This window comes from Bos javanicus, chromosome 10 (genome assembly GCF_032452875.1).
Source record: "Bos javanicus breed banteng chromosome 10, ARS-OSU_banteng_1.0, whole genome shotgun sequence".
In the NCBI taxonomy this organism is placed as follows: Eukaryota; Metazoa; Chordata; class Mammalia; order Artiodactyla; family Bovidae; genus Bos; species Bos javanicus.
Genome location: NC_083877.1, coordinates 53,569,965 through 53,593,999, shown reverse-complemented (window position 1 = coordinate 53,593,999; position 24,035 = coordinate 53,569,965). Strand labels below are relative to the sequence as shown.

The window sequence follows — 24,035 nt, the reverse complement described above, 5'->3', positions numbered from 1 at the left end:
TCTTTATCAGGTAGATTCCCTATCTCTTCCTCTTTTGTTTGGTTTGGTGGGCATTTATCCTGTTCCTTTATCTGCTCGGTATTCCTCTGTCTCTTCATCTTGTTTAAATTGCTGATTTTGGGGTGTCCTTTCTGTATTCTGGCAGTTTGTGGATTCTCTTTATTGTGGCTTTTCCTCGCTGTGTGTGTGTTTGTACAGGTGGCTTGTCAAGGTTTCTTGGTTAGGGAAGCTTGTGTTGGCATTCTGGTGGGTGGAGCTGGATTTCTTCTCTCTGGAGTGCAATGAAGTATCCAGTAATGAGTTATGAAATGTCTATGGTTTTGGGGTGACTTTGGGCAGCCTGTATCTTGGAGCTCAGGGCTGTGTTCCTGTGTTGCTGGAGAATTTGCTTGGTATGTCTTGCCCTGGAACTTGTTGGCCCTTGTGTGGTGCTTGGTTTCAGTGTATGTATGGAGGCGTTTGATGAACTCCTGTCAATTAATGATCCTTGGAGTCAGGAGTTCCCTGGAGTCAGGGTTTGGACTTAAGCCTCCTGCTTCCAGTTATCGGTCTTATTTTTACAGTGGTTTCAAAACTTCTCCTTCTATACAGCACCATTGATAAAACATCTACGTTAAAGATGAAAAGTTTTTCCACCATGAGGGTCACCCACAGAGGTTCACAGCGTTACATGGAGAAGAGAAGAGGGAGGAGGGAGTTAGAGGTGACCTGAATGAGATGAGGTGGAATCAATAGAGGAGAGAGTGGGCTAGCCAGTAATCACTTCCTTATGTGCACTCCACAACTGGACCACTCAGAGATGTTCACGGAGTTATACAGAGAAGAGAAGAAGGAGGAAGGAGACAGAGGTGGCCAGGAGGATAAAAGGGGGAAATGAAAAGGAGAGAGACAGATCCAGCCAGTAATCAGTTCCCTAAGTGTTCTCCACCATCTGGAACACACAGAAATTCACAGAGTTGGGTAGAGTAGAGAGGGGTTAGGGAGGAGACTCAGGCGACCTGGTGGAGAAAAAGGAGAGTTCAAAGGGAGAGAGAGCAGTCAAGCCACTAATCTTGCTCCCTAGTGAAAAATGGGTACTGAAGATTGGGTTCTTAAAGGTACAAAATTGATAACAAATACATAAAAGCAAAAATTAAAAATCTAGAGTAGAGTGTGGAATTTCAAAAATACAGTGTTAAAGAAAAGAAGAAGGAAAAGAAAGAGAGAAACAAAAACAAAAACAAAGTCGCAAAAATTATAAAGAAAATATAGGTACAAAATTGATAACAAATACCGAAAAGCAAAAGTTAAACATCTAGAGTAGAGTTTGGAATTTCAAAAATACAATGTTAAAAAAAAAGAAGAAGAAAAAGAAAGAGAGAAAAACAAACAAACAAAGTCGCAAAAATTATAAAGAAAATATAGGTACAAAATTGATAACAAATACCAAAAAGGATAAATTGAAAATCTAGAGTAGAGTTTAGAATTTCAGATATACAATGTTATAGAAAAGAAGAAGAGAAAGAGAGAGAAAAAAAAATAGTCACAAAAATTATTAAAAAAATATAGGTACAAAATTGATAACAAATACCAAAAAGCTAAAATTAAAAATCTAGAGTAGAGATTGGAATTTCAAAAATACAGTGTTAAAAGAAGAAAAAAAAAAACCAAGGTCACAAAAATTATAAAAAAAAATATATATGAAGTTTGCTTTAAAAAGGGGTCTTTTTTTTTTTTTTTGCTAAGTAATAGGTCATAAAAGTGAAAATTAAAGGAATAATAGGGGACTTAAAAATTTTTTTAAATTAAAAAAAAAAGAAAGAATGATCGTAAAAATAGTAAAAATATATCTAGGACTTTCTCTGGTTTTGTTGTGAGTATTGTGGGGTCAGTTCATTTTTGGCTAGTTCCTTGGTCCGACTTACATTTCTCAAGATCTGTAGGCCCCTTCCTATGTAGTCGGTACTAACCACAGGGTTTAATCTATTGCCTGTAGCTTCCAAGGTGGTTCCCTCTGTTATAGCTTCTTCTGTTTGCTGGTCTCTTCAGTGTCTGGTTTCTGCCCTGACACAAAGGGGATGGTGGTGGACACTTTTTTTTTTTTTTTAGGCTCACTTGTTCAGTCGCGCTGTGGGGAGGGAGGGACGCTGCAAACAAATAACACTGGCGTGTGCTTGCAGTGCCCTCAGCCACACTGGGTCTGCCCTGCTCATGGCGCGTGTAGCCTCCCTGCCCACACTGCTCAGGCTCTAGGTTGCTCCACCAGGAACCATCCGAGGCCGGCCCTGGGCTGCCTGCACCTCCCAGGTCCAAGCCGCTCAGGTTCAGGCACTCGGGTAGTCCTCAGAGGCCCAGACTCGGTTGGGCCTGCGTTTTGTGCCCTTCCCAGGTCCGAGCAGCTCAGGTGATGAGGTGTTTGGCGAGCGCGATTGCTGCGACTTATCGCCTCCCTGCCGCTTGGTTATCTAGGTGTACAACCGGCGCACCTTCTCAGACGGATGTTAACCGTCCAGACCCCCAGGAAGTTTTAGTTAGCAAAAAAGCCTGCTTACAGTTTTATAGATAATGTCTCTCTGGGGCTGCGATTGCCCCCTTCCAGCTCTGGCTGCCTGTCAGTGGAGGGGGATGGTCTACAGCTGGCTATCTCTGTTCAGTCCTTTGTTCCGTGCGCGGGCCTGGCGGTATCTTAGGTTAGGGCTGGCTTTTCGCGTGGTAGATATCCCACAGTCTGGTTTGCTAGCCCAAATTATTTCGCTCAGATAGCCCTCGGGGTATTCAGGCCAGATCCTTACTCTAAGCGATGCAGCCCGCGCCGCGCCTCCCTGCCCAGCCCCCACTTGCTAGTGGCGTGTGCAGGCGTCTGCGCCGCTTCTCCGTTGGGGGAGTTACCATAGGGCTTGCAATCTGCAGGTTTTAACTGTTTATTTATTTTTCCTCCCTGTTATGTTGCCCTCTGTGCTTCCAAGGCTTGGCACAGATTCGGCAGTGAGAAGGTTTCCTGGTGTTTGGAAACTTCTCTCTTTTTAAGACTTCTTGCCCGGGATGGAACTCCGTCCTTCCCTCTTTTGTCTCTTTTTTTGTCTTCTATATTTTTTCCTACCTCCTTTCGAAGACTTGGATTGCTTTTCTGGGTGCCTGATGTCCTCTGCCAGCATTCAGAAGTTGTTTTGTGGAATTTACTCGATGTTTAAATGCTCTTTTGATGAATTTGTTGGGGAGAAAGTGTTCTCCCTGTCCTACTCCTCCGCCATCTTAGCTCCTCCCAGTTAACTGCTTTTAGACCTAAAAAATTATGAGATAAAATTGAAAAAATGTTTAAGGGATAAAAGTCTATTAAATATTAAAGCTCACCTTTGTGGCAAAGGTCAGACTTAAAATAAAGTGATAAAAAACTTTTATCACAACTATTGATAAAAGTTGCCAGTGGATTAAGGTTTTTGAGGGCAAGGATCATTTTAAATTACACCTAGTGAACCTATCCATTTGGATAAAATGTCTCAGATTAAAGATCTAACTAAAGGTAGTAGTCCCCTTATAGAAACTTGACAACCTCAAAGTAAACTATTTTTCAACTGAGTTTGGGGGAAGAGGTGGGAGGAAGGGAGAGAGAGAGGAGTTTAGGGTAAAGAAGCAGTCTTAGAGTTATGAGTGTGGTAATGGCACATGTAACTGACTGGAATCAAATGGGTAAGAAACTTTTGAGAGCGTTATCAGCAAAAGAACATTAAGAATGGTGGACTAAACCTGCTTGTGATTCTTTAAATATTAGAATAGCTATGAGATCTCCCAGTCTTCTAAGATGAAGAAGCAGACATTGAGAGTTGCACAGAGAGACTTTAATGTTTAAACACCTTAAAGGCCTTAGAAACAGCAAAGCCGTATTACTTAAGTGGCAGTATATTTGGCTCATATTTGAAATATTGAGACCTTATTCATTTAGTCAAGAATAATTATTGCATACAGTCCAGCAGTTCCTCTCTAGCTATATACCCAAGAAAAATGAAGACATGTGTCCAAGAAAAAACGTGCATGCAAACATTTATAGCCATTTTATTCATAATTGCCCAAACTGGGAACAACTCAAACATCGATCAAAGTGGTGAATGGATAAACAAATTATGGTATATCCATGTAATTGAGTCTTTCTTTGCAATTAAAGGCAATGAACTGCTGATAACAGCAACAACATGGATGCTGAGTAAAAGAAGATAGACTGAAAAATGTATATACTGTATGATTTCATTTATTTGACATTCTGAAAAAGGTAAAAATATAGGGACAGAAATTGAATTAGTGGTTATGTGGGACTTGGGAAAGGAATTAACTACAGCAGGGCACAAGGGAACTTTTTGGGATGATGGAAATGTTCTTTATCTTGGTTGTGGTGATGGTTACATGACATATAATTTTGTAAAATTTATATAAATGTACACCTAAAGAGGTATATTTTACCATGTATGAATTTTATTTCAGTAAGCCTGAAAAAAAAATAATGAACACTATTGGAAGGAAAGTTATGACCAACCTAGATAGCATATTCAAAAGCAGAGACATTACTTTGCCAACAAAGGTCGTCTAGTCAAGGCTGTGGTTTTTCCTGTGGTCATGTATGGATGTGAGAGTTGGACTGTGAAGAAGGCTGAGTGCCAAAGAATTGATGCTTTTGAACTGTGGTGTTGGAGAAGACTCTTGAGAGTCCCTTGGACTGCCAGGAGATCCAACCAGTCCATTCTGGAGATCAGCCCTGGGATTTCTTTGGAAGGAATGATACTAAAGCTGAAACTCCAGTACTTTGGCCACCTCATGCGAAGAGTTGATTCATTGGAAAACACCCTGATGCTGGGAGGGATTGGGGGCAGGAGGAGAAGGGGACGACAGAGGATGAGATGGCTGGATGGCATCACTGACTCGATGGACATGAGTCTCAGTGAACACCAGGAGTTGGTGTTGGACAGGGAGGCCTGGCGTGCTGCAATTCATGGGGTCACAAAGAGTCAGACACGACTGAGTGACTGATCTGATCTGATCTGATCTGATTAGTGCCAAAAATAAATTAGGTCATAATAAATTTTGAACAATTAATGTATTGGTGGTACACTGGGGTGAATAAACAGACTAGGTTCTGCTCCCAAGGAGTTAATGCCTAATGTATTAAAAGAACATATTTTTAATATGTTTTGAAATTAAAATTTTTTTCCATAAAGATATCTTTATATCATCATTTGATATATACATTGTGTGTGTATATATATAATATATAACATGAAACTACATATCCATATTGTACATAATGCTTTCTGATATTTTATGGAACATAGTGTTTAATAGTTACCAAAATTCCAAAATTCAGTTACCATTAATTACAGTTTTTATCCAGTAAATAAAAAAGATTGAAATAATGTTAACAACTGCTAATCCCTGGTTTCTGTTGAAACAAGTGAGAGACTGATTTTACAAGCATGAAAATAAATCTGTTGTTTTTCTTTCACTAAATTTTCCTTAAGTACAAAGTGGTGATAACACCTCTGCTTACCTAGATCAGGTGGCCATTTTTTTTTAATGCTAGTATTTGAACAGATGGCTTTTGCCATGTCAAACATGGCACTTGATGGTTGGAAATTAAAGATGGGAGGTAATTCTGTGAAGCGACAATCTGTTTCAGCTTGGAACAGTGATAATTGAATTAAATTATTGTAGTCAGACTATTTATTGTAATAGGTCTTCAACATCCAGGGTTACTTCCCCTGTGTGAATATGGTAGGTAAACCAGACCTCAGTTTCCTGATAGTATAGCATGCCTGTCCTTCAGTCTGCTGGAAGCAGGGTTTACCACACAAGTTATTTTAATCCCATTACACACAAATCTTACAAGAAGTTTACCAAAAATAATCTGAATACTGTGGAAATTATCTTTCATGAAATACACTAACAAAGTAGTAGCACTCTGCTAAACCTGAGGGAGACAGATAACTGTTAAATGTCTTTGGTCCTTATGAATATGTATATGGTAGGTGGGCAGGGGGAGATGGAAGATGTAGAAAAATGTAAGGAAATGGCAAATACTGATTTAAAATAAGAATGATTTAAAGAGATCACTTAATCTTGTATAAAATTTGGAAACAGACTTCCCTGGTGGTCCAATGGCTAAGACTGCATGTTCCTAATGCAGGGGGTCAGGCTTGAATCCCTGGTGGAGGAATTAGATCCCTAATGCCCTGCATGCCGCACCTAAGACCCGGCACAGCCAAATAAATAAAGTTTGGAAGCATTTTCATGTCATATATGAGAATGAGTCTTTGGTCTCTAATTTTAAGATATTTGAAGGCCTTTTCCCCCCCTTTACAGAGCAGTTTCTAGTTCTTTAAGAGGCTGTATTTAATATCTATCTTAAGTATATCTTTGTGTTTAGCATTGAACAAAAAGTATAGCTATTAGGTGACTGTAGGTGGCATCCGATAGAAAGTAATTTTGTTTGTATGTTCTCTACTTTGGTTAGGAGTCCTCAGAATATACAGAGGGCTTTTGGTTTTTTTTAATAGCAATGATAGGTACTGAAGTGGTTGGGTTTTAGAAATATTAATACATGTGTTGGGGATGATCTGGAAAATCGGTCATGGGTAGGCAGATTTTTTTCTATAAAGAGCCAGATAGTAAATATTTTAAGTTTGTGGGCTATACAGTCTTTGTCACAACTACAGATTGGCTGTTGTAGTGCGAAAGCAGATGTGGACAGTGTGTACGTAAATGGATGTGGGTGATTAAACCTTGGGCTGTAGTTTGCAGACTCCCATAAACATTATGTGTTTTAAGCTACAAACATATTCCCCAAACTGCATAAAAAATGTATTTTAGATATATTTATTTATACACTTAACAAATATTTATTTAGTGCCAATTTAAGAGCTTATGTGCCAGGTACTATGCCAAGGACTAGACGTAGAGCAGTGAACTCAGGCAGAAGTATGATTGCTACCCTCGTGGAGTTCATGATATAGTGGGGAAGAACACACTGATCAAGTTTTTACGTTTTTAAATGTGTGAGACAAACAATAACACTGAGTGACTTCACAATGTAAAGCCCTGTGGTGAATCATTTTGTAAAATAGATGATTCCCGTGTGAAGCCAGTATCACTCATTGTGATTTCAATTCATTAAAATTTATGCTACATTTTCCTACAAAAAAATTGGCACTTTAGTGTTTCTTCCCAAAGACGAATTATTTGACCAAAGCACTTTTCTTGTTTGTGACACTCACTCAAAGTAAGTTAACATGTGTATAATTAGAATTATAGCAAAGTCTACTTGATAGTTTTATATATTTTCCTTTCAGATATAATTGCTGTTGAATTTTATTCTGTCTCAGTTTAGTACCATCTACTATTAATATATGATGTTTATTTTTTATCTGTAGACGTCCATTATCTGAAGGGACAGTTCATTTACATTCAGAAACTAAGGTATGAATTTAAACTTTTTGGAAATGTGATTACATTCTGTAGAATATAGGTTGGCTTTTAGTATTTTTCTTAGACAAAACCGTATGATTCTATAGAAATAGAATATTAGCCTTGTTATTTAAAAGATATGCGTTTATGAAATATTGCTCATAAAATAAATTGAATCCTTTTTTGTCTCATAGTTTCACTGAACAGTTTGAAGATACATTAATTTTTAGTTTTCTCTCTGAAGCCCAAATTTATTAGATGGAAGATCTGAAAAAGAAAAGAATTTATATACAATGAAGGCAATTTGGGAGGTTTATTTGTTTGTTTAAATATTTACTGTGTGTAGAGATCACTATTCCAGGTGCTGGGCATACTGGGATGTACAGATTCCACCCATGGGGATCTTTGACCCAGGGAATAGTATACGTGGAGACGTGTCCGAACAAGAATTGATGAGAAGTAAATTCTGTAAATCAGAACATCCAGTTGAACATTCTGCTAACTAGCTGAATATCTTCAAATCTTTGGGACTCATTTTCTTATCTTTAAATCTCTTGGTCCTAGTAATAACTAGGTCTTTTCTAGCTATACAATTCTGGATTCCTTAAAATACAGTTTTATTAATTATGTGAAAATAGGAATTCTGTGTAGCAAACTAGTGATTCTGTGTATTATGTAATTGCCTTCCTAGGCAACTGATTAGAATGTAATTAATTAATCAGTCATTTAAATTCTTATCCTTTAGCCAAAGACCAAAAATGTTGATCCCATAAACAAAGTTCAAAACAAACTATACTCTGCAAGTAAAGGAAGGAAATCAAGGTATAGTACAGTTTTTTAAATTATTACTTTCTTTTTTTAGTTTCATAATTCACAGTATCATTGTTCTTAACTAGTAAGTTTTGTTTCTTTGGATCTTTTTATATCCCAAAAGATACAAAATTACACTCTACATTTTTCTCCACAGTAATTTAAAGCATCTTCTAATCAGAAATATTTGATTAGATAAGCAAAAATGCCACATTTCAAAATTTTTAACTGTTATTTTTAGCTAGTTATTTTCTTAGATCAGAAACTAGAACCTAGATGCTCTTTCTGCCTAGTTCTCTCAAATAGACTGAATAGTCTTATACTTTTTGAACACCATGCATTATTGTGTATATTGAGATATAGAATGATTTTGGCATGCTCTCAATAAAACTACAGTACAGTTGTAATTTACATTATATTGTTTTGGGTGAAAAAACTTTCAAGACGATTTTTAGTACTTTAAGCACTAAAAGGAGACCCAAGAGATTCTTTAGAATAGTAGACCTTCTTGAAAAGGAGTCTCACACCTGCAGTGGATTGTACCAACCAGCTTCTAATTCACAGTAAATTATTAAATTTACATGTCTATTGCTTATTCAAACTGATACCTGCATTATAATTCTGGAAAATCTTTGTTAATCCTTGTGTATTTTTGTCGTTGTTCAGTTGCCAAGTTGTGTCTGACTGCAACCCCATGAACTGCAGCTTGCCAGGCTTCCCTGTCATTCACTGTCTCCCAGAATTTGCTCAAGCTCATGTCCATTGAGTCAGTGATGCCATCCAACCATCTTATCCTCTGAGGCCTCTTCTTCTCATGCCCTCAATCTTCCTAACATTAGGGTCCTTTCCAGTGAGTTGACTCTTTACATCAGGTGACTCTTTACATCAGGTGGCGAAGTATTGGAGCTTCAGCTTCAGCATCAGTCACTCCAGTGAATATTCAGGGTTGTTTTAGGATTGACTGGTTTGATCTCCTTGCTGTCCAAGGGACTCTTGAAGAGTCTTCTCCAGCACCACAGTTTGAAAGCATCAATTCTTTGGTGCTCACTCAGCCTTCTTTATGCTTCAACTCTCACATCCATACATGACTACTAGAAAAAACATAGCTTTGACTAATGTCTCTGCTTTTTAATATGGTGTCTAGGTATGTCATAGCTTTTCTTTCAAGGAGCAAGCATCTTTTCATTTCATGGCTGCCATCACTGTCCGCAGGGATTTTGGAGCCCAGTAAAATGAAATCTGATACTGTTTCCACTTTTTCCTCACCTATTTGCCATGAAGTGATTGGACCTGATGCCATGATCTTAGTTTTTTGAATGTTGAGTTTTAAGCCAGGTTTTTCACTCTCTTCTTTCACCTTCACCAAGAAAAGCCAAGTAAAGTTTTTGTTTTTTGAATATAAGAGATCAGAAACACAGGGTGAAAGGATAAGGAAGAAAAAAATCTAAAATGGATAGAAGAAAAGAGAACATATGCTGAATACATAAGTACATACATAACTGGAAAGGGTTATCTTATTTTCAGACTTCAAGTTTACATTTTAAATAAAAGGTTCTTTTCCCAAAAGAATTGTAAAGCCTTTGCTTATGTGTTAAAAGTGAGTTAGGCTTTAAAGTTAAAAGTAAGGCTTTCAGAAACAGACTGAATGAGTTAGTCTTGGCCCATTCCTCAATGCCTTTGATAGTGACTTTTATTTCATATTTCTCCCCTTAAAATCAAAACACAACTTTTTGGTAGATTTTGATCCTGCTTATAATGTTTCTTTAGGTGGAAAAATATGTGGAGTTTGAGCTAAGAAGTCTTTACTCTGCAATTGTTTCTCAAGACGTATTGTTCTTCAGTGTTTGCAGACTTATGGCTAGAGTGATATCAATTTGTACAGTTCTTTTCCAGCAGCAGGTACAATTAAAAGCCATAGTCTGTATTTGACCTGGGAGGCCAAGTTCAGTACTCTTAGTTTTGGTGTTCAGTTGAGAGTGCTGACCTAAAACACATAATTCTTTAGCAAAAAATGGGTTTGTTTGGAATCAGGAGAGAACTGCACTCTGGGATCTGTCACCATGGTGAGCCACATGCAAGTCCCTGCACAGCAAGGCGAGGGTAACTCTTTCTTAGGGGGAAAAGGAAGCTGGGAAGGCTGTAGGGAACAAAGGCTTTTCATCAGCGGAGCTGTAGCTGGAAAGGAAGAGGAATCTTTCTTTACACTCTTGGGCTTTGCTGTTGTCGCATGGTGTGAAAGTTCCCCCTCCTGGTCTCCTGACTGTGTGTGTGTGTGTGTGTGTGTGTTTTTGTTTTTTTTTTTTATGATTTTAGTCTTCTCTTTATTTATTTATTTTTTTGATGTAAACTTATTTATTTTAATTGGTGGCTAATTTACTTTACAATCTTGTATTGGTTTTGCCATAGTGTTTAATTGAGGTTTCTGTTTATTTTTTTTTACATTGTCAATGTCTAGAGTAACTGGCATCATAAAGCCTTCTCCAGCTCTGTGATTGTCATAAAGATTAAAAGTCTACTAAATCTCTTGTAGTATAGTCCTTGAAAGTATCAATTGTAGATATCATGATAAACTTAAAATTTATAATAATAATTTTGATCTGCTTTTTAATTTGAATAAAGGTCATATCTGGGAATCATATCTACTTTTTATATTTTATATATATATATATACACACACACACACATATATATATATTTCTTTTTTTTTTTTTAGTGTAAAATTGAAATACTCTCATGTGCAGACTGCCAGTGATGTTGCCATTCCAGAGGATTTCTCAGACTTTTCTCTTGCAAAAACAATTAGCAAGATTGAAGGGCAACTAGAGGAAGAAGGCTTACCTGATTATATAAATGATGATATTTTTTCTGGTGTTAGTGAAGACATTGGAACAGGTAGGTTTTTTGTTTATATTTATTCTTCTATCACAATTGCTTAAAAAAGCAACACTGAGAACAATTTTTCTTGTATTTAGAAAATGTATTGTGATGTTTTGCATTTGTTTGATAGATGAAATAAAATTGCTTTTAAGTCAGTAATTGTTAAAAATGGATGATGGGTAAGCAGAGTTTCACTGAACCAGTCTCACTACTTTTATATATGTTTGATATTTTCTATTACAAAAAGTAAAACTAAAAAGAACTATCTAGGGTTAGTTTCATTGACCCATTTTCAACTAAAGTTAAATAAGTGCCCCATAGCTTATTATTAAAACATTGAAATAATTTTTTTAAAATGTCTCTTTGAATTCCTTTCATTTGATGTTACTGAATTCTCTTTATTGTGTTTTAAATTAACATGTGTTAAAGGATAAATGAATTATTGATTAGCATCAAGTAAAATAATGAATTTTCTAATGAATATTATTTTTTTATGCTTTTATTTATTTTTTTGTTTTGTTTTGTTTTTAAATTTTATTTAATTTTTAAACTTTACATAATTGTATTAGTTTTGCCAAATATCAAAATGAATCCACCACAGGTATACATGTGTTCCCCATCCTGAACCCTCCTCCCTCCTCCCTCCCCATACCATCCCTCTGGGTCGTCCCAGTGCACTAGCCCTGATACTGATTTCTTTCTTACACACTCATTCTCTGCATACCACTAGAAAAATACTTAGTCTGAGTCATCAAAAACATTATGTTAGTTACCGGTAGTGCCTCTAAAATTGTTGAATTTATGACGTGCCACCTATTCTATTTACATAAAAAACAATACAGTTGAGTTTATATGAACATAGTTAATGTTGAACTGTAATTAACTGGGTTCAGGCATACTGCTTAGTCCCTCTATAATAGCAATGTCTTCACTTGAAAATTTAGCAGTTTGTATTAATATTAGATGATCATGAAGTTTATGTTTAATATTCTGATTCTGTGAAAATCTTATTGATTTACATGTGTAATGATTATTATGCTGCTGCTGCTAATTAGTCATAAATGAGGAATAATTCATTTATGCATTTGTTACGTTTACTAACCTATCCAAGCTTTCTGAGGCTAATCATTAAGAATGAAGGCAAGTGAAAGAAAAAATTACCTTCATGCCTCAAGATGCCTTCAAGGACTAAGTGGTCAGATATTGGCTGTTACTCAGTTAATAGTCACTCATGGCCTTGTTAGAGAGTTCCTCCGCCCAGGTATAAGAACTGGCACAGACTACCTTAAATTGCTGCTTTGTTTCTTATTGCTTAATGACCTCTCTGCCACTTTTGCATCCTTCTCTTTTCACAGTCTTTGACCAAGGTGTCTCCCCTTTTAGGGAGTTCTTGCCTATTCCACATGATTACCTAGAATGGCTGGGTTATGTGTGGAAGGAAGCAATAAAAAAGTAGTTTAGTAGCACAAAACTTTGTAAGACTCCTTTGTAAGTTTAAAGTTGTGTAAGTGTACAAAATGTAATTAAGTATACAAAGCACTGCTTTGTAAGACTAAAGTTGGAGTGAGATGAGAGGGAGGTTAATGCTTTGTACCTCCAGAGACAGAGCACTCAGCTCCTTGATGATACTACTGAAGTTAGAGTTGGGGAGAGAAGAGATGGATTGTTTCCCTTCTGTCCTCTGCTAACCTGGAGGCTAGAAGAGAGTCAAGGCTGGAGAAATCTAGGTGTGGCTAGAGCCAACCATAGTTCATCAGTTCCAAGTAATGCTGGGGACAGTTTATAACAAGAGCTTTGAAGCAGGAAGTATGTGTGGAGACGTGTGTGCTCTGTGGGGTTTGTCCTAATGATCTTTCAGAGACTGAATATTAAGATTGTTTACTTAAGATAAGCTTCATGAAGGCAAAGCTTGTCTTAACAATATCCGTATTATGCCTGAAATGTAGTAGAGACTAATGACTGGATGAATTATGAGTGAGTTCCAAGTTCAGTTTTCACTTTATGTACTTTTATACGCCTAGAAACTGCAAAGGTTTACTGATGTTATTGAATAAAGAACTTTTGCTAGCAATGAAATACTAAAAGTAGATCTTAATTAGGGGTTTGTGGGGAAAAAAGCTTCAGCAGTAAGGTATTTGTGTATTTTTCTGCTTCTCAGACACATACACTACATGTTAACTTAGGTGAAATTGGGATGTGTGTTGCAGTCAGTGGCATTTGATGTTTGCAGTAGTTGGGACTGAAGTTGAGTTTTGCTAGAGAGGATTTGTGTTTGTTTCTGCCAAACACTTTGGGAGCATTATTGACCTGAAACCACTTTAAATTCTGCTTGAGGTGTTTTGAATGACATAGGTAAGTATGAATTCAGTCTGTAAACTACTGGCTTTTAGTTCCGATTCTCAGGAAAGATTTTTGATTTTCCCCCCCTTTCTTTCTTTACTCTTTTTATATTGAGATATACATAGTTCCTTTTATACCTGGGTAGATTTTTCATTTGCCTCCACATTAGGGATTGTGTCTTTAGTGTTTTCTTCAGTGTTTCCTAAAAGGGATCTCCTATTAGACTCTTCATCTTGAGCACTTTTTTCCTTCATAAAATAATAGTCTGTTTTACAATTGATGGCATCTTAGATTCAATGAAAGACAATATATATTATTATTGATGCAGAAGCACAGATTAGATTTCTGAAGGCCAAACTCCGTGTTATGCAGGAAGAATTGGATAATGTTGTCTGTGAACGCAATAAAATGGTAAGTTTTTAAAACCTTTCAGAATAAATGCTCTTATAGTCAAAGACATTTTAGGAGCAGTTTTCAATTTTATTTTAAAAATAGCTTCACTGAGGTATAATTCACAGTTAACTTTTACATTCAATAATTGTGTATAAATACTGAACTTTGTTCTGAGATGTTGAATTTCCAGAGCTGAAGAGTTTTATGTTAGCAATTAGAATGCTGTATATTAGACTGAGATGTGTAAGCTAATAATATTAAACAGAAATAAAATATCTGACTTCCATTTTTGAGGCAGAAAATGGAATGTAATTTATTTTTCTTTAAGAAATGAGTATAAATATCTCATCAAAGATCATATAATGGAATATTACTCAGCCATAAAAAGGAACACATTTGAGTCAGTCCTAATGAAATGGATCAACTTGGAGCTTACTATACAGAGTGAAGTAAGTCAGAAAGAGAAAAACAAATATTGTATATTAATGCACTAGAAAGATAATATGAATGAACCTGTCTTCAGGGCAGCAATGGAGATGCAGACATAGAGAACAGACTTGTGGACACAGTGTGGGAAGGGGAGGGAGCAGACGAATTGAAAGAGTAACACTGAACATATACATTACCACATGTAAAATAGATAGCCAGTTTGTTGTATGATGCGGGGAGCTCAAACCCAGATGCTCTGTTGTGACAACCAAGAGGTCTGGGATGGGATGGGAGGAGAGAAGGAGTTTCAAGAGAGAGGGAAGCAATCGCTGATTCATGTTGATGTGTAGCAGAAACTAACACATTGTAAAGCAGTTTTTCTCCAATTAAAAATAAATTACTTCTTTTAAAATAAAAAGATCATATGAAGCTACTTTCTGTTTTCAGTTTTATGATTTTTACTTTTGCGTTTTGTTTTGATACCAAATCTTGTGTGTTTCTTCATATAATCTATAATTTCATGACTGTATAGGAGGATGAAGTTCAGGATTTAAAGTCTCAACTGAAAAATTTTGAAGAAGATTGTGTGAGACAGCAGCGGACAATTAATTTGCAACAATCTCAAACAGAAAAGTTTAAAACTCTTTTTGAAGAAGCAAACAAAAAATGTGATGGATTACAGCAACAGTTGTCTTCAGTGGAAAGGGTAATAATTTTTCTATTTTTTCCTAACCTAATGCCAAAGATGCACAAAAACACAAAGTCACATGTTTGCTTAGACACCACTTTTCATGGTATAGTTATTTTGTTAGTGTTTCCTAAAACCTCTTCCCCTGTTATTAGAACAGTATTTTTTAGTGGCATTACTGAAATATAATTCACATACAATACGTGTTACCCTTTAAAGTATACAATTCGGTGGCTTTCAGAGTATTCACAGAGTCGTGCAACTGTCACCACTGTCAAGTTTGGAACATTTTCATCACCTGGAAAGGCACCCTGTACCCTTTAGCCACAGTACCTCAACCTACTTCACCCCGTCCCCTCAAGCTCTAGGCGGCTTCTCACTTATTTTTTGTCTTGATAGATTTGCCTATTCTGGACATTTCTGGACAGGTAGACTCATACAGTATGTGATACTTCAAAACCAACATTTTTGCTTAATGTTTTTTTCATCTACATTGTAGCATATGTTAGGACTCCATTGCTTTTTATAGAGTAATATTCCTTGTTATAGAGTATATGAATATAATACATTTTATTTATCTGTTTATCAGTTTATGGACATTTGAGTTATTTCTGTTTTGGAACTGTTTTGGATAATGCTGTACTATGAACATGCATATACAAGTGTTTGTGTGGATATATGTTTTTGTTTTTCTTTTGTTTTTCTTGCCTAGGAGTGGAATCACTGGATTTATGTTTTATTTGTTTGTTTTTTATTTTATTTATCTATGACTATGCTGTATCTTCATTGCTGCGTGCAGGCTTTCTCTAGTTGGAGCGGGCGGGGGCTACTCTTCCTTGTGGTGCGCAGGCTTCTCGTTTAGGTGGTTTCTCTTATTGCGGAACACAGGCCCTAGGCCCATGGGCTTCAGTAGTTGTGGCATGCAGTCCTTTGGGCTCTAGAGAACAGGCTCAGTAGTTGTGGCTCACAGGCCTAGCTGCTCCACAGCGTGTGGGATTCTCTCGGTCCAGGGATTGAACCTGCGTCCCCTGCATTGGCAGGTGGATTCCTAACCACCGGACCACCAGGGAGGTCCCAACCTTATGTTTAGCCTTTTGAGGAACTTCAGATTGTTTTCCAAATCACCTATACCATTTTTACATTTCTAACAGCAGTGTATAAGGGTTCCAGTTTCACCACATCCTACGAGTACATGTTAGATTGGCGGTACCAATCCCCTGTGCATGCTGAGGGATGACTGTATACCATTCTGTGAGTTTTGACAAGGGCATCATCATATAACCATTACCACAACTGAGTTGTAGAAGACTTTCATCATCCCCAAAAATTTCTCTGTGAATTTAGTCCTCTCCCTACTCCCAGTCTTAGGTAACCACTCTTCTGTTTTTGATTCTTATATTTTGGCCTTTTCTAGAATGTCGTATAAATAGAAATACATAGTAACTTCTTAGAGTCTGATTGAACTTAGCATAATGCATTTCTGATTCATCCATGTTATAATCTGTTCTTTTTTATTATTGATTGTAACATAGAATGAATATACCACATTTTGTCTATTCATCTGGGAAGAAAAATTACTTATAGTATCTTGTAGTCTAAGCCTGTGCTTTTGAAAATGATAGCCACTTGTGAGGCTAGTCCAAATTGTGTCGTGCTGTGAGTGTAAATCAGCATCTAATTTTGAAGATGAAATACAAAGAAAGATGTAAAATCTCATTAATATTTTAATATTGGTTACATGTTGAAATGGTAATATTTTGGGTATACTGGGATAAGTGAAATATAGTAATAAAATTAATTTTACTTATTTCTTCTTAAGGTGGCTATTAGAAAATCTAAAATTACATACGTAGTTTGTACTATATTTCTGTTGCTTTAAGAAATAAAGCCAAGTGGTCTAAGAAAGAACAAACTATTATATCTGGGAAACAACTGTTTGTCAGTTTACGATTTGTCATCAGGCATCCAAGCTGTGATCATGTCACTGCTCAAGTAGATGTAACTTGCCTAAATCTTTGATTCTTTTCTTGTTCTTGGCCCTCATACCCAATCCTATGCTTTCTTGATTCTGAATGTTTTTCACTCATCTCTTGTTTTCATTTCCCATTGCTACTTCTTGGTTCAAGCTATTATATCTTATTTCTGAATCCTCTTCACTGGGGTTCTTTCTCTTTTCCATGGTATCCTGTACTCTGTCAAAAGATTAATATTCTCAAAGGACCACATTGATTATAACTCTACTTTTATGTAGGCAGGAAAGGAATTGATATTTTTGAGTGCTGTCTGTCAGGTAAAACACACTGGGAAACTGAATCTGAGAGGTCAGGCAGAATGCCTGTGGTCAAACAGGATTGGCAGAGCAGGATTCAAAGTGTGTTTATTTGACTCTGCAAATCATGTAGACTCTTTCTCCAACCCCCGAATAAATGGACTTAAACACACAGCTGTTCTAAAATTTCATTGTTGTTTAGGGTTAAGTATTTGAAAATTTTATTTCATGGTGAATGTATAAAGGCATTATGATACATTGGCTAGCTGAAGATTTTATGAAGACTTGCATTGACTCTGAACTCCCCAGCTTTAATTCCTATCTGCCTATTGGCTAAACAGACAAAACATAGTTTTCCTGGGTTATGTGGTACTCAAGATTGAATCTTTCTTTGTTAATTCTATTCATTTTTTCTCTATCTCAAAATAAGTCTTAGTGTACAGTTCAGAGAAATACAAACAGAGCTTAAGTAGCTGCTTCTATAAACCTGGAAAAATCAACTATTAAAACATTGTTATACATGTTAACTTATTTTAGCTGTTGATTCTAACAGATGGAGTCATTCTTAAAATATAAAATCAGAAGTCATTTTACCCCATCTTTGGATTTTGTTTTTTTATTAATGATATGTTTACAAACCAACTCTTTTGAGGAATAACTTAAACACAATATACTTTATTTAATTGTACAATTCATTGAGTTTTGACAAGTTAATATATCCTTGTAACCACCACCATGATTAAGATAAAATTTCTGTCACTCCCCCAAGTTTCCCTTGTCTCTTCCCTATAAGTCCCCAGTCTCTCTAATCATGACCCCAAGCAGCCACTGATTTGCATTCTTTTGCTGCAGGTTCGTTTTCCTTGTTATAAAATTTCATATAGATGGAAACCTAAGTATGTACTTTTTTGCATCTGTTTTCTTCAGCATAATGTTGAGATTCATCAGTGTTGTTGCTTGCTTTATGGTTCATTTTCATGTATTGCTGAGTGGTATTCATTTATGGATTTACCACATTTCATCTGTTCACCAATTGATGGGAATTTGAGTTGTTTTCAGCTTTAGGCTATGAGAAGTAAAGCCACTATGAATTTACACGTACAGGTGCTTTGTGTAGATACATGTTTTTGTGTAAACATATTCAGTATCATTCATCATGTTGATGAAGTGCCTAGGAGTAGAACTCCTGAGTTTATGGAAAGCGCATGTTTAACTTTTTAAGAAGCTGTCAAACTGTGTTCTAAAGTGATTATACCATTTTTCATTCCAAGTAGCATTGTATGAGAGTTCTAGTTACTCTGTATTCTTACTAACACTTGGTATTATCAGTCATTTTTAATATTAGCCACTCTGGAGGATCAGACTCTGATGCTGGGAGGGATTGGGGGCAGGAGGAGAAGGGGATGACAGAGGATGAGATGGCTGGATGGCATTACTGACTCGATGGATGTGAGTCTGGGCGAACTCCGGGAGTTGGTGGTGGACAGGGAGGCCTGGCGTGCTGCGATTCATGGGGTCGCAAAGAGTTGGACACGACTGAGCGACTGAACTGAGCTGAACTGAGAGGACCAGAAGTAGTATCTCAATGTAGTTTCATTTGTATTTCCTTGATAACTTGATCGTGAGTATCTTTTCATAGGCTTATTAGCTGTTCATATTATCTTCTCTTCTTATGTATATGTTCAATTTTTTTGCCCAAATTAGAAACATTGGGTTGTATTAAGAGTCCTTAATGTTTTCTTATATAATTTTTTTGCTAGAAAGAAGGTACTGTGAATAGTTTTTCTCAGTTTGAGTTGACGTTAAATTTTTTAAGTATCTTTCAGAAGGTAGCAGTTTAAAACTTTGATGAATTCTAATACATTTTTTGTGCTCTTTTTCATCCTATTTGAGAAATCTTTGCCCATAAATTTAATTATTGTATGTAAGTCTATTTGGATTTTCCATTATTTTGGAATCAGTTTTGGTAATTTGTGTTTTTAAGAAAGTTTTACAGTGCTGAGTAGTTAAACTCATTGGTATAGATGTGTCCATACGTACATACTCAGTCACTCAGTTGTGTCCAACTCTTTGTGACCCCGTGGCCTATAGCATGGCAGGTTCCTCTTTCCTTGGAGTTTTCCAGGCAAGAATACTGGAGTAGGTTGCCACTTCTATGGGATCTTCCCAACCTAGGGATTGAACCTGTGTCTCTTGTGTCTCCTGCATTGGCAGTCAGATTCTTTACCACTGTGCCACCTGGGAAGCCCCATCATTTATTATATTTTTACTTATATTTTTAATCTCTGTGATTATGACTTCTGTTTCATTCTTGACACTAATAATTTGTCTCTTATATGTTTTATTCTTAATTAGTCTAGCTACATACTTATCAAATTCACTGACTTTTTCAATGAATCAGTATTTGACTTTTGTTCATTTTTCTGTACTATTTGTCAGTTTTCCACTATATTGCTTTCTAATGTTACCTTTGCCTTCTCTGGTGGCTCATTGGTAAAGAATCCGTCTGCCAATGCAGGAGACATGAGTTCAGTCCCTGGGTCAGGAAGATCCCCTGAGAAGGAAATGGCAACCCACTCCAGTGTTCTTGCCAGAGAAATCCCATGGACAGAGGAGCCTGGAGTCCTATAGTCCATGGGGTCACAAAAGAGTCAGACACGACTTAGTAACTAAACAACAACAAACTTTACCATTTCCTTCATTCTTATTTGGGCTTAATTAGTTCTTATTTTTCAGGATTCTTAAGGCAAAAGCTTACATAATTGATTTTTTACTTTTGTCACATAAGAATTTAAAGCTGTAAATTTTCTAAGTGCTGCTTTATCTGTGTCCACAAATTTTGATGCTTTTTATTAAGTTCAAAGTATTTTCTAATTTCCTTCCTGATATTTCTTGACAATTGGATTATTAAAAGTATGTGTTGTTTAATTTTAAATATTATTTTTCCTGTCATTTTGTAAATTGATTTCTAATTGAATTATGTGGTGTGTGATTTTGTTCTTTGAATATTTGTTCCATATAGTTTTGTAGGCCAGCATTTGGCCTCTCTTGGTAAATGCTTAATGTGCCCTTGAAAACAGTATGTGTTATTCTATACTGAGTAGTTTTCTATAAATATGTATTAGGTCAAATTTGTTGACAGTATTGTTCAAGTATTCTGTCTTTATTGTTCTGTCAGCTATTGAGAGAGGAGTGCTTGTGCTGAATTCTTTGTTAAAATTGCCCCCTTGGTAACTGTATTGTTTTCTACATCTGTATTTAGAAAACATTTTAAGTAGGTTCATTTGTACCATTTTTAAGATTACAGATATAACAGATATCATATGACATTTGTCTTTCTCCGGCTGAGTTACTTCAGTCAGTATGACATTGTCTAGGTCCATCCATGTCCTTGCAAAAGGCATCCTTTCATTCTTATTAATGGCTGAGTAATATTCTATTGTATATATGTGCCACATCTTCTTTATCCATTCTTCTGTTGATGGACATTTAGGTTGCTTCCATGGCCTTGCTATTGTAAATAGTGCTACAGTGAACATTGGGGTGCAGCTATCTTTTTGAGTTACGGTTTTCTCCAGAGATATGCACAGAAATGGGATTGCTGAATTATATGATAGTTCTTTGTTTAGTTTTTTTAAGGAACGTCCTGATTCTTCTCTGTAGTGGCTATACCAGTTTACATTCCCTCCAGCATTTACTATTTGTAGAGTTTTTTGATGATGGTCATTCTGATTGGTGCGAGGTGATACTCATTGTAGTTTTGACTTGCATTTCTCTAGTAATTAGTGATGTTGAGCATATTTTCGAAGAAGGCACTGGCAACCCACTCCAGTACTCTTGCCTGGAAAATCCCATGGACAGAGGAGCCTGGTAGGCTGCAGTCCATGGGGTCGCTAGGAGTCGGACACGACTGAGTGACTTCACTTTCACTTTTCACTTTCATGCACTGGAAAAGGAAATGGCACCCTACTCCAGTGTTCTTGCCTGGAGAATCCCAGGGACAGGGGAGCCTGGTGGGCTGCCATCTCTGGAGTCGCACAGAGTTGGACACGACTGAAGCGACTTAGCAGCAGTAGCAGCAGCAGAGCATATTTTCATGTGCCTCTTGGCTTTCCATATGTCTTCTTTGGAGAAATGTCTATTTAGATATTTTGCCCATTTTTTATTTATTTATTTTTAATATTGAACTGCATAAACTGTTAGTATGTTTTGTAGATTAATCCTTTGTCAGTTGCTTCATTTGCAGATATTTTCCCCATTCTGTGGGTTGTATTTTTGTTTTCTTTATGGTTTCCTTTGCTGTGTAGAAGCTTTTAAGTTTAATCAGACCCCATTTATTTATTTGTTTTTAATTTCCTTTAGGAGGTGGATCAAAAAAGATCTTGGTGCAATTTATGTTAGAGAATGTTCTGTCTATGTTTTCCTCTAAGAATTTTATAGTATCTGGGCTTACATTTAGGTCTTTAATGGTGATGGCATCACCAACTCAATGGACAGGAGTTTGAGCAAGCTCTGGGACATGGTGAAGGATAGGGAAACCTGGCATGCTGCAGTCCACGGGGTCACAAAGAGTCAGACACAATTAAGTGATTGAACAACAACAACAATCCATTTTGAGTTTACTTTTGCATATAGTTTTAAAGAATGTTCTGCTGCTGCTGCTAAGTCGCTTCAGTCATATCTGACTCTGTGTGACCCCGTAGATGGCAGCCTACCAGGCTCCTCCATCCTTGGGATTCTCCAGACAAGAACGCTGGAGTGGTTTGCCATTTCCATCTCCAATGCATGAAAGTGAAAAGTGAAAGTGAAGTCACTCACTCGTGTCTGACTCTTCATGACCCCATGGACTGCAGCCTACCAGGCTCCTCCATCCATGGGAGTTTCCAGGTAAGAGTACTGGAGTGGGTTGCCATTGCCTTCTCCAAAAGAATGTTCTAATTTCATCCTTTTACATGTAGCTGTTCATTTTCCGCACACTGCTTAATTGAAGAGACTGTCTTTTCTCCATTGTATGTTCTTGCCTCCTTTGCTATAGATTATGTTACTGTAGGTGTGTGGGTTTATCTTTAGACATTCTATCCTGTTCCATTGATGTATATTCTGTTTTTGTGCTTATATCATACTGTTTTGATTACTATAGCTTTGTAGTATAGTCTGAAGTCAGGGAGCCTGATTCCTCTAACTCCATTTTTCTTAAGATTGCTTTGACTATTCGCAGTCTTTTGTGTTTGCATACAAATTGTAAATATTTTTTGTTCTAATTCTGTGAAAAATGCTGTTAGTAGTTTGATAGGGATTACGTTGAATCTGTAGATTACTTTGGGTTATATACTCATTTTGATAATTTTGATTCTTCCAATCCAAGAATTTGGTACATCTCTCCATTTGTTTGTGTGTCATCTTTGATTTCTTTCATTAGTATTTTATACTTATATGAGTATAAATTTTGCCTCATTACATGGATATAATCTTAGGTGTCTTATTCTTTTTGATGTGACAGAAAATGGGGTTATTTGCTTAATTTTGGTTTCTGACCTTTTGTTGTTAGTGTATAGGAATGCAAGAGATTTCTGTGTATTAATTTTGTATCCTGCAACTTTATCAAATTCATTGATGAGCTTTAGTAGTTTCCTGGTAGCATCTTCAAGATTTTCTATGTACAATATCATGTCATCTTCAAACAATGATAGTTTTACTTCTTTTTCCAATTTGGGTTCCTTTTGTTTCTTCTGTGATTGCTGTAGTTGGACTTCCAAAACTGTGTTGAATAATAGTGGTGAGAGTAGACAACCTTGTCTTATTCTTGATCTTAGAGGAAATGCTTTCAGTTTTTCACCATTGAATATGATTTTTGCTATAGGTTTGTTGTATATTGCTGTTAGTATGTTGAGGTAGATTCCCTCTGTGCCCACTTTCTAGAGTGCATGCTAAGTTGCTTTTGTCATGTCCAAATCTTTCTGACCCTGTGGACTGTAGCCCACCAGGCTCCTCTGTCCATGGGATTCTCCAGGCAAGAATACTGGAGTGAGTTGCCATTTCCTTCTCCAGGGGATCTTCCTGACCCTGGGATTGAGCCCACATCTCTTATGTTTCCTGCATTGGCAGCGGGTGGTGGGGGGGGATCTTTACCACAGGCACCACCTGGGAAACCCTTCACTTTCTGGAGAGTTTTTATCATAAATGGGTGTTGAATTTTGTCAAGAGCTTTTTGTGCATCTATTGAGATGATCATGTGGTTTTTATTCTTCAGTTTTTAATGTGGTTTTTCACATTGATTGATATACTTATGTTGAAGAATGTTTGCATCCCTAGGATAAATCCCACTTGACCATGGTGAATGATCCTTTTAATGTGTTGTTGAATTCAGTTGTTTAGTGCTCTTTAGTGATATTAGTATGTAATTATTTTTTCTTTTTTAACATTGGAGTGTAATTGCTTTATAATGTGTTCATTTTCACTGTGCAGTGATGTTAATCAGCTATATGTATACATATATCCCCTTGCTCTTGAGCCTCCCTCCAATTCCTCCTCCCATCCCACCTTCTAGGTCATCAAAAAGCATGGACTGAGCTCCCTATGCTATACAGCAGCTTCCCACTAGCTGTCTATTTTACACATGGTAGTGCATATTTGTCAGTGATATTTTCTCAATTCATCACTCTCTCCTTCCCCTCACTGTGTCCACAATTCTATTCTCCTAAGTCTGCATCTCTATCCCTGCCCTGCAAATAGGGTCATTGGTATTATTTTCCTAGATTCCATATGTATCCATTAATATACATTATTTGTTTCTCTCTTTCTGAC

General features: G+C 36.7%; 1 protein-coding gene across 5 annotated transcripts in view; it reads left to right on the top strand.

The window, feature by feature from the left end:
* TEX9 (testis expressed 9) overlaps positions 1 to 24,035 on the top strand; it is a 107,013-nt gene that overhangs the window by 29,600 nt on the left and 53,378 nt on the right. For 2 of the 5 annotated variants that reach the window (XM_061431205.1, XM_061431203.1), the window contains 5 exons: positions 7,392 to 7,437; positions 8,171 to 8,247; positions 10,949 to 11,127; positions 13,781 to 13,863; positions 14,807 to 14,980. In XM_061431205.1, the coding sequence (XP_061287189.1) occupies positions 7,392 to 7,437; positions 8,171 to 8,247; positions 10,949 to 11,127; positions 13,781 to 13,863; positions 14,807 to 14,980 (559 nt within the window). Of the gene's footprint in view, positions 1 to 4,142; positions 4,244 to 7,391; positions 7,438 to 8,170; positions 8,248 to 10,948; positions 11,128 to 13,780; positions 13,864 to 14,806; positions 14,981 to 24,035 lie in introns of those variants that run through there. The other 3 variants (XM_061431204.1, XM_061431202.1, XM_061431206.1) reach the window with 2 other exon arrangements.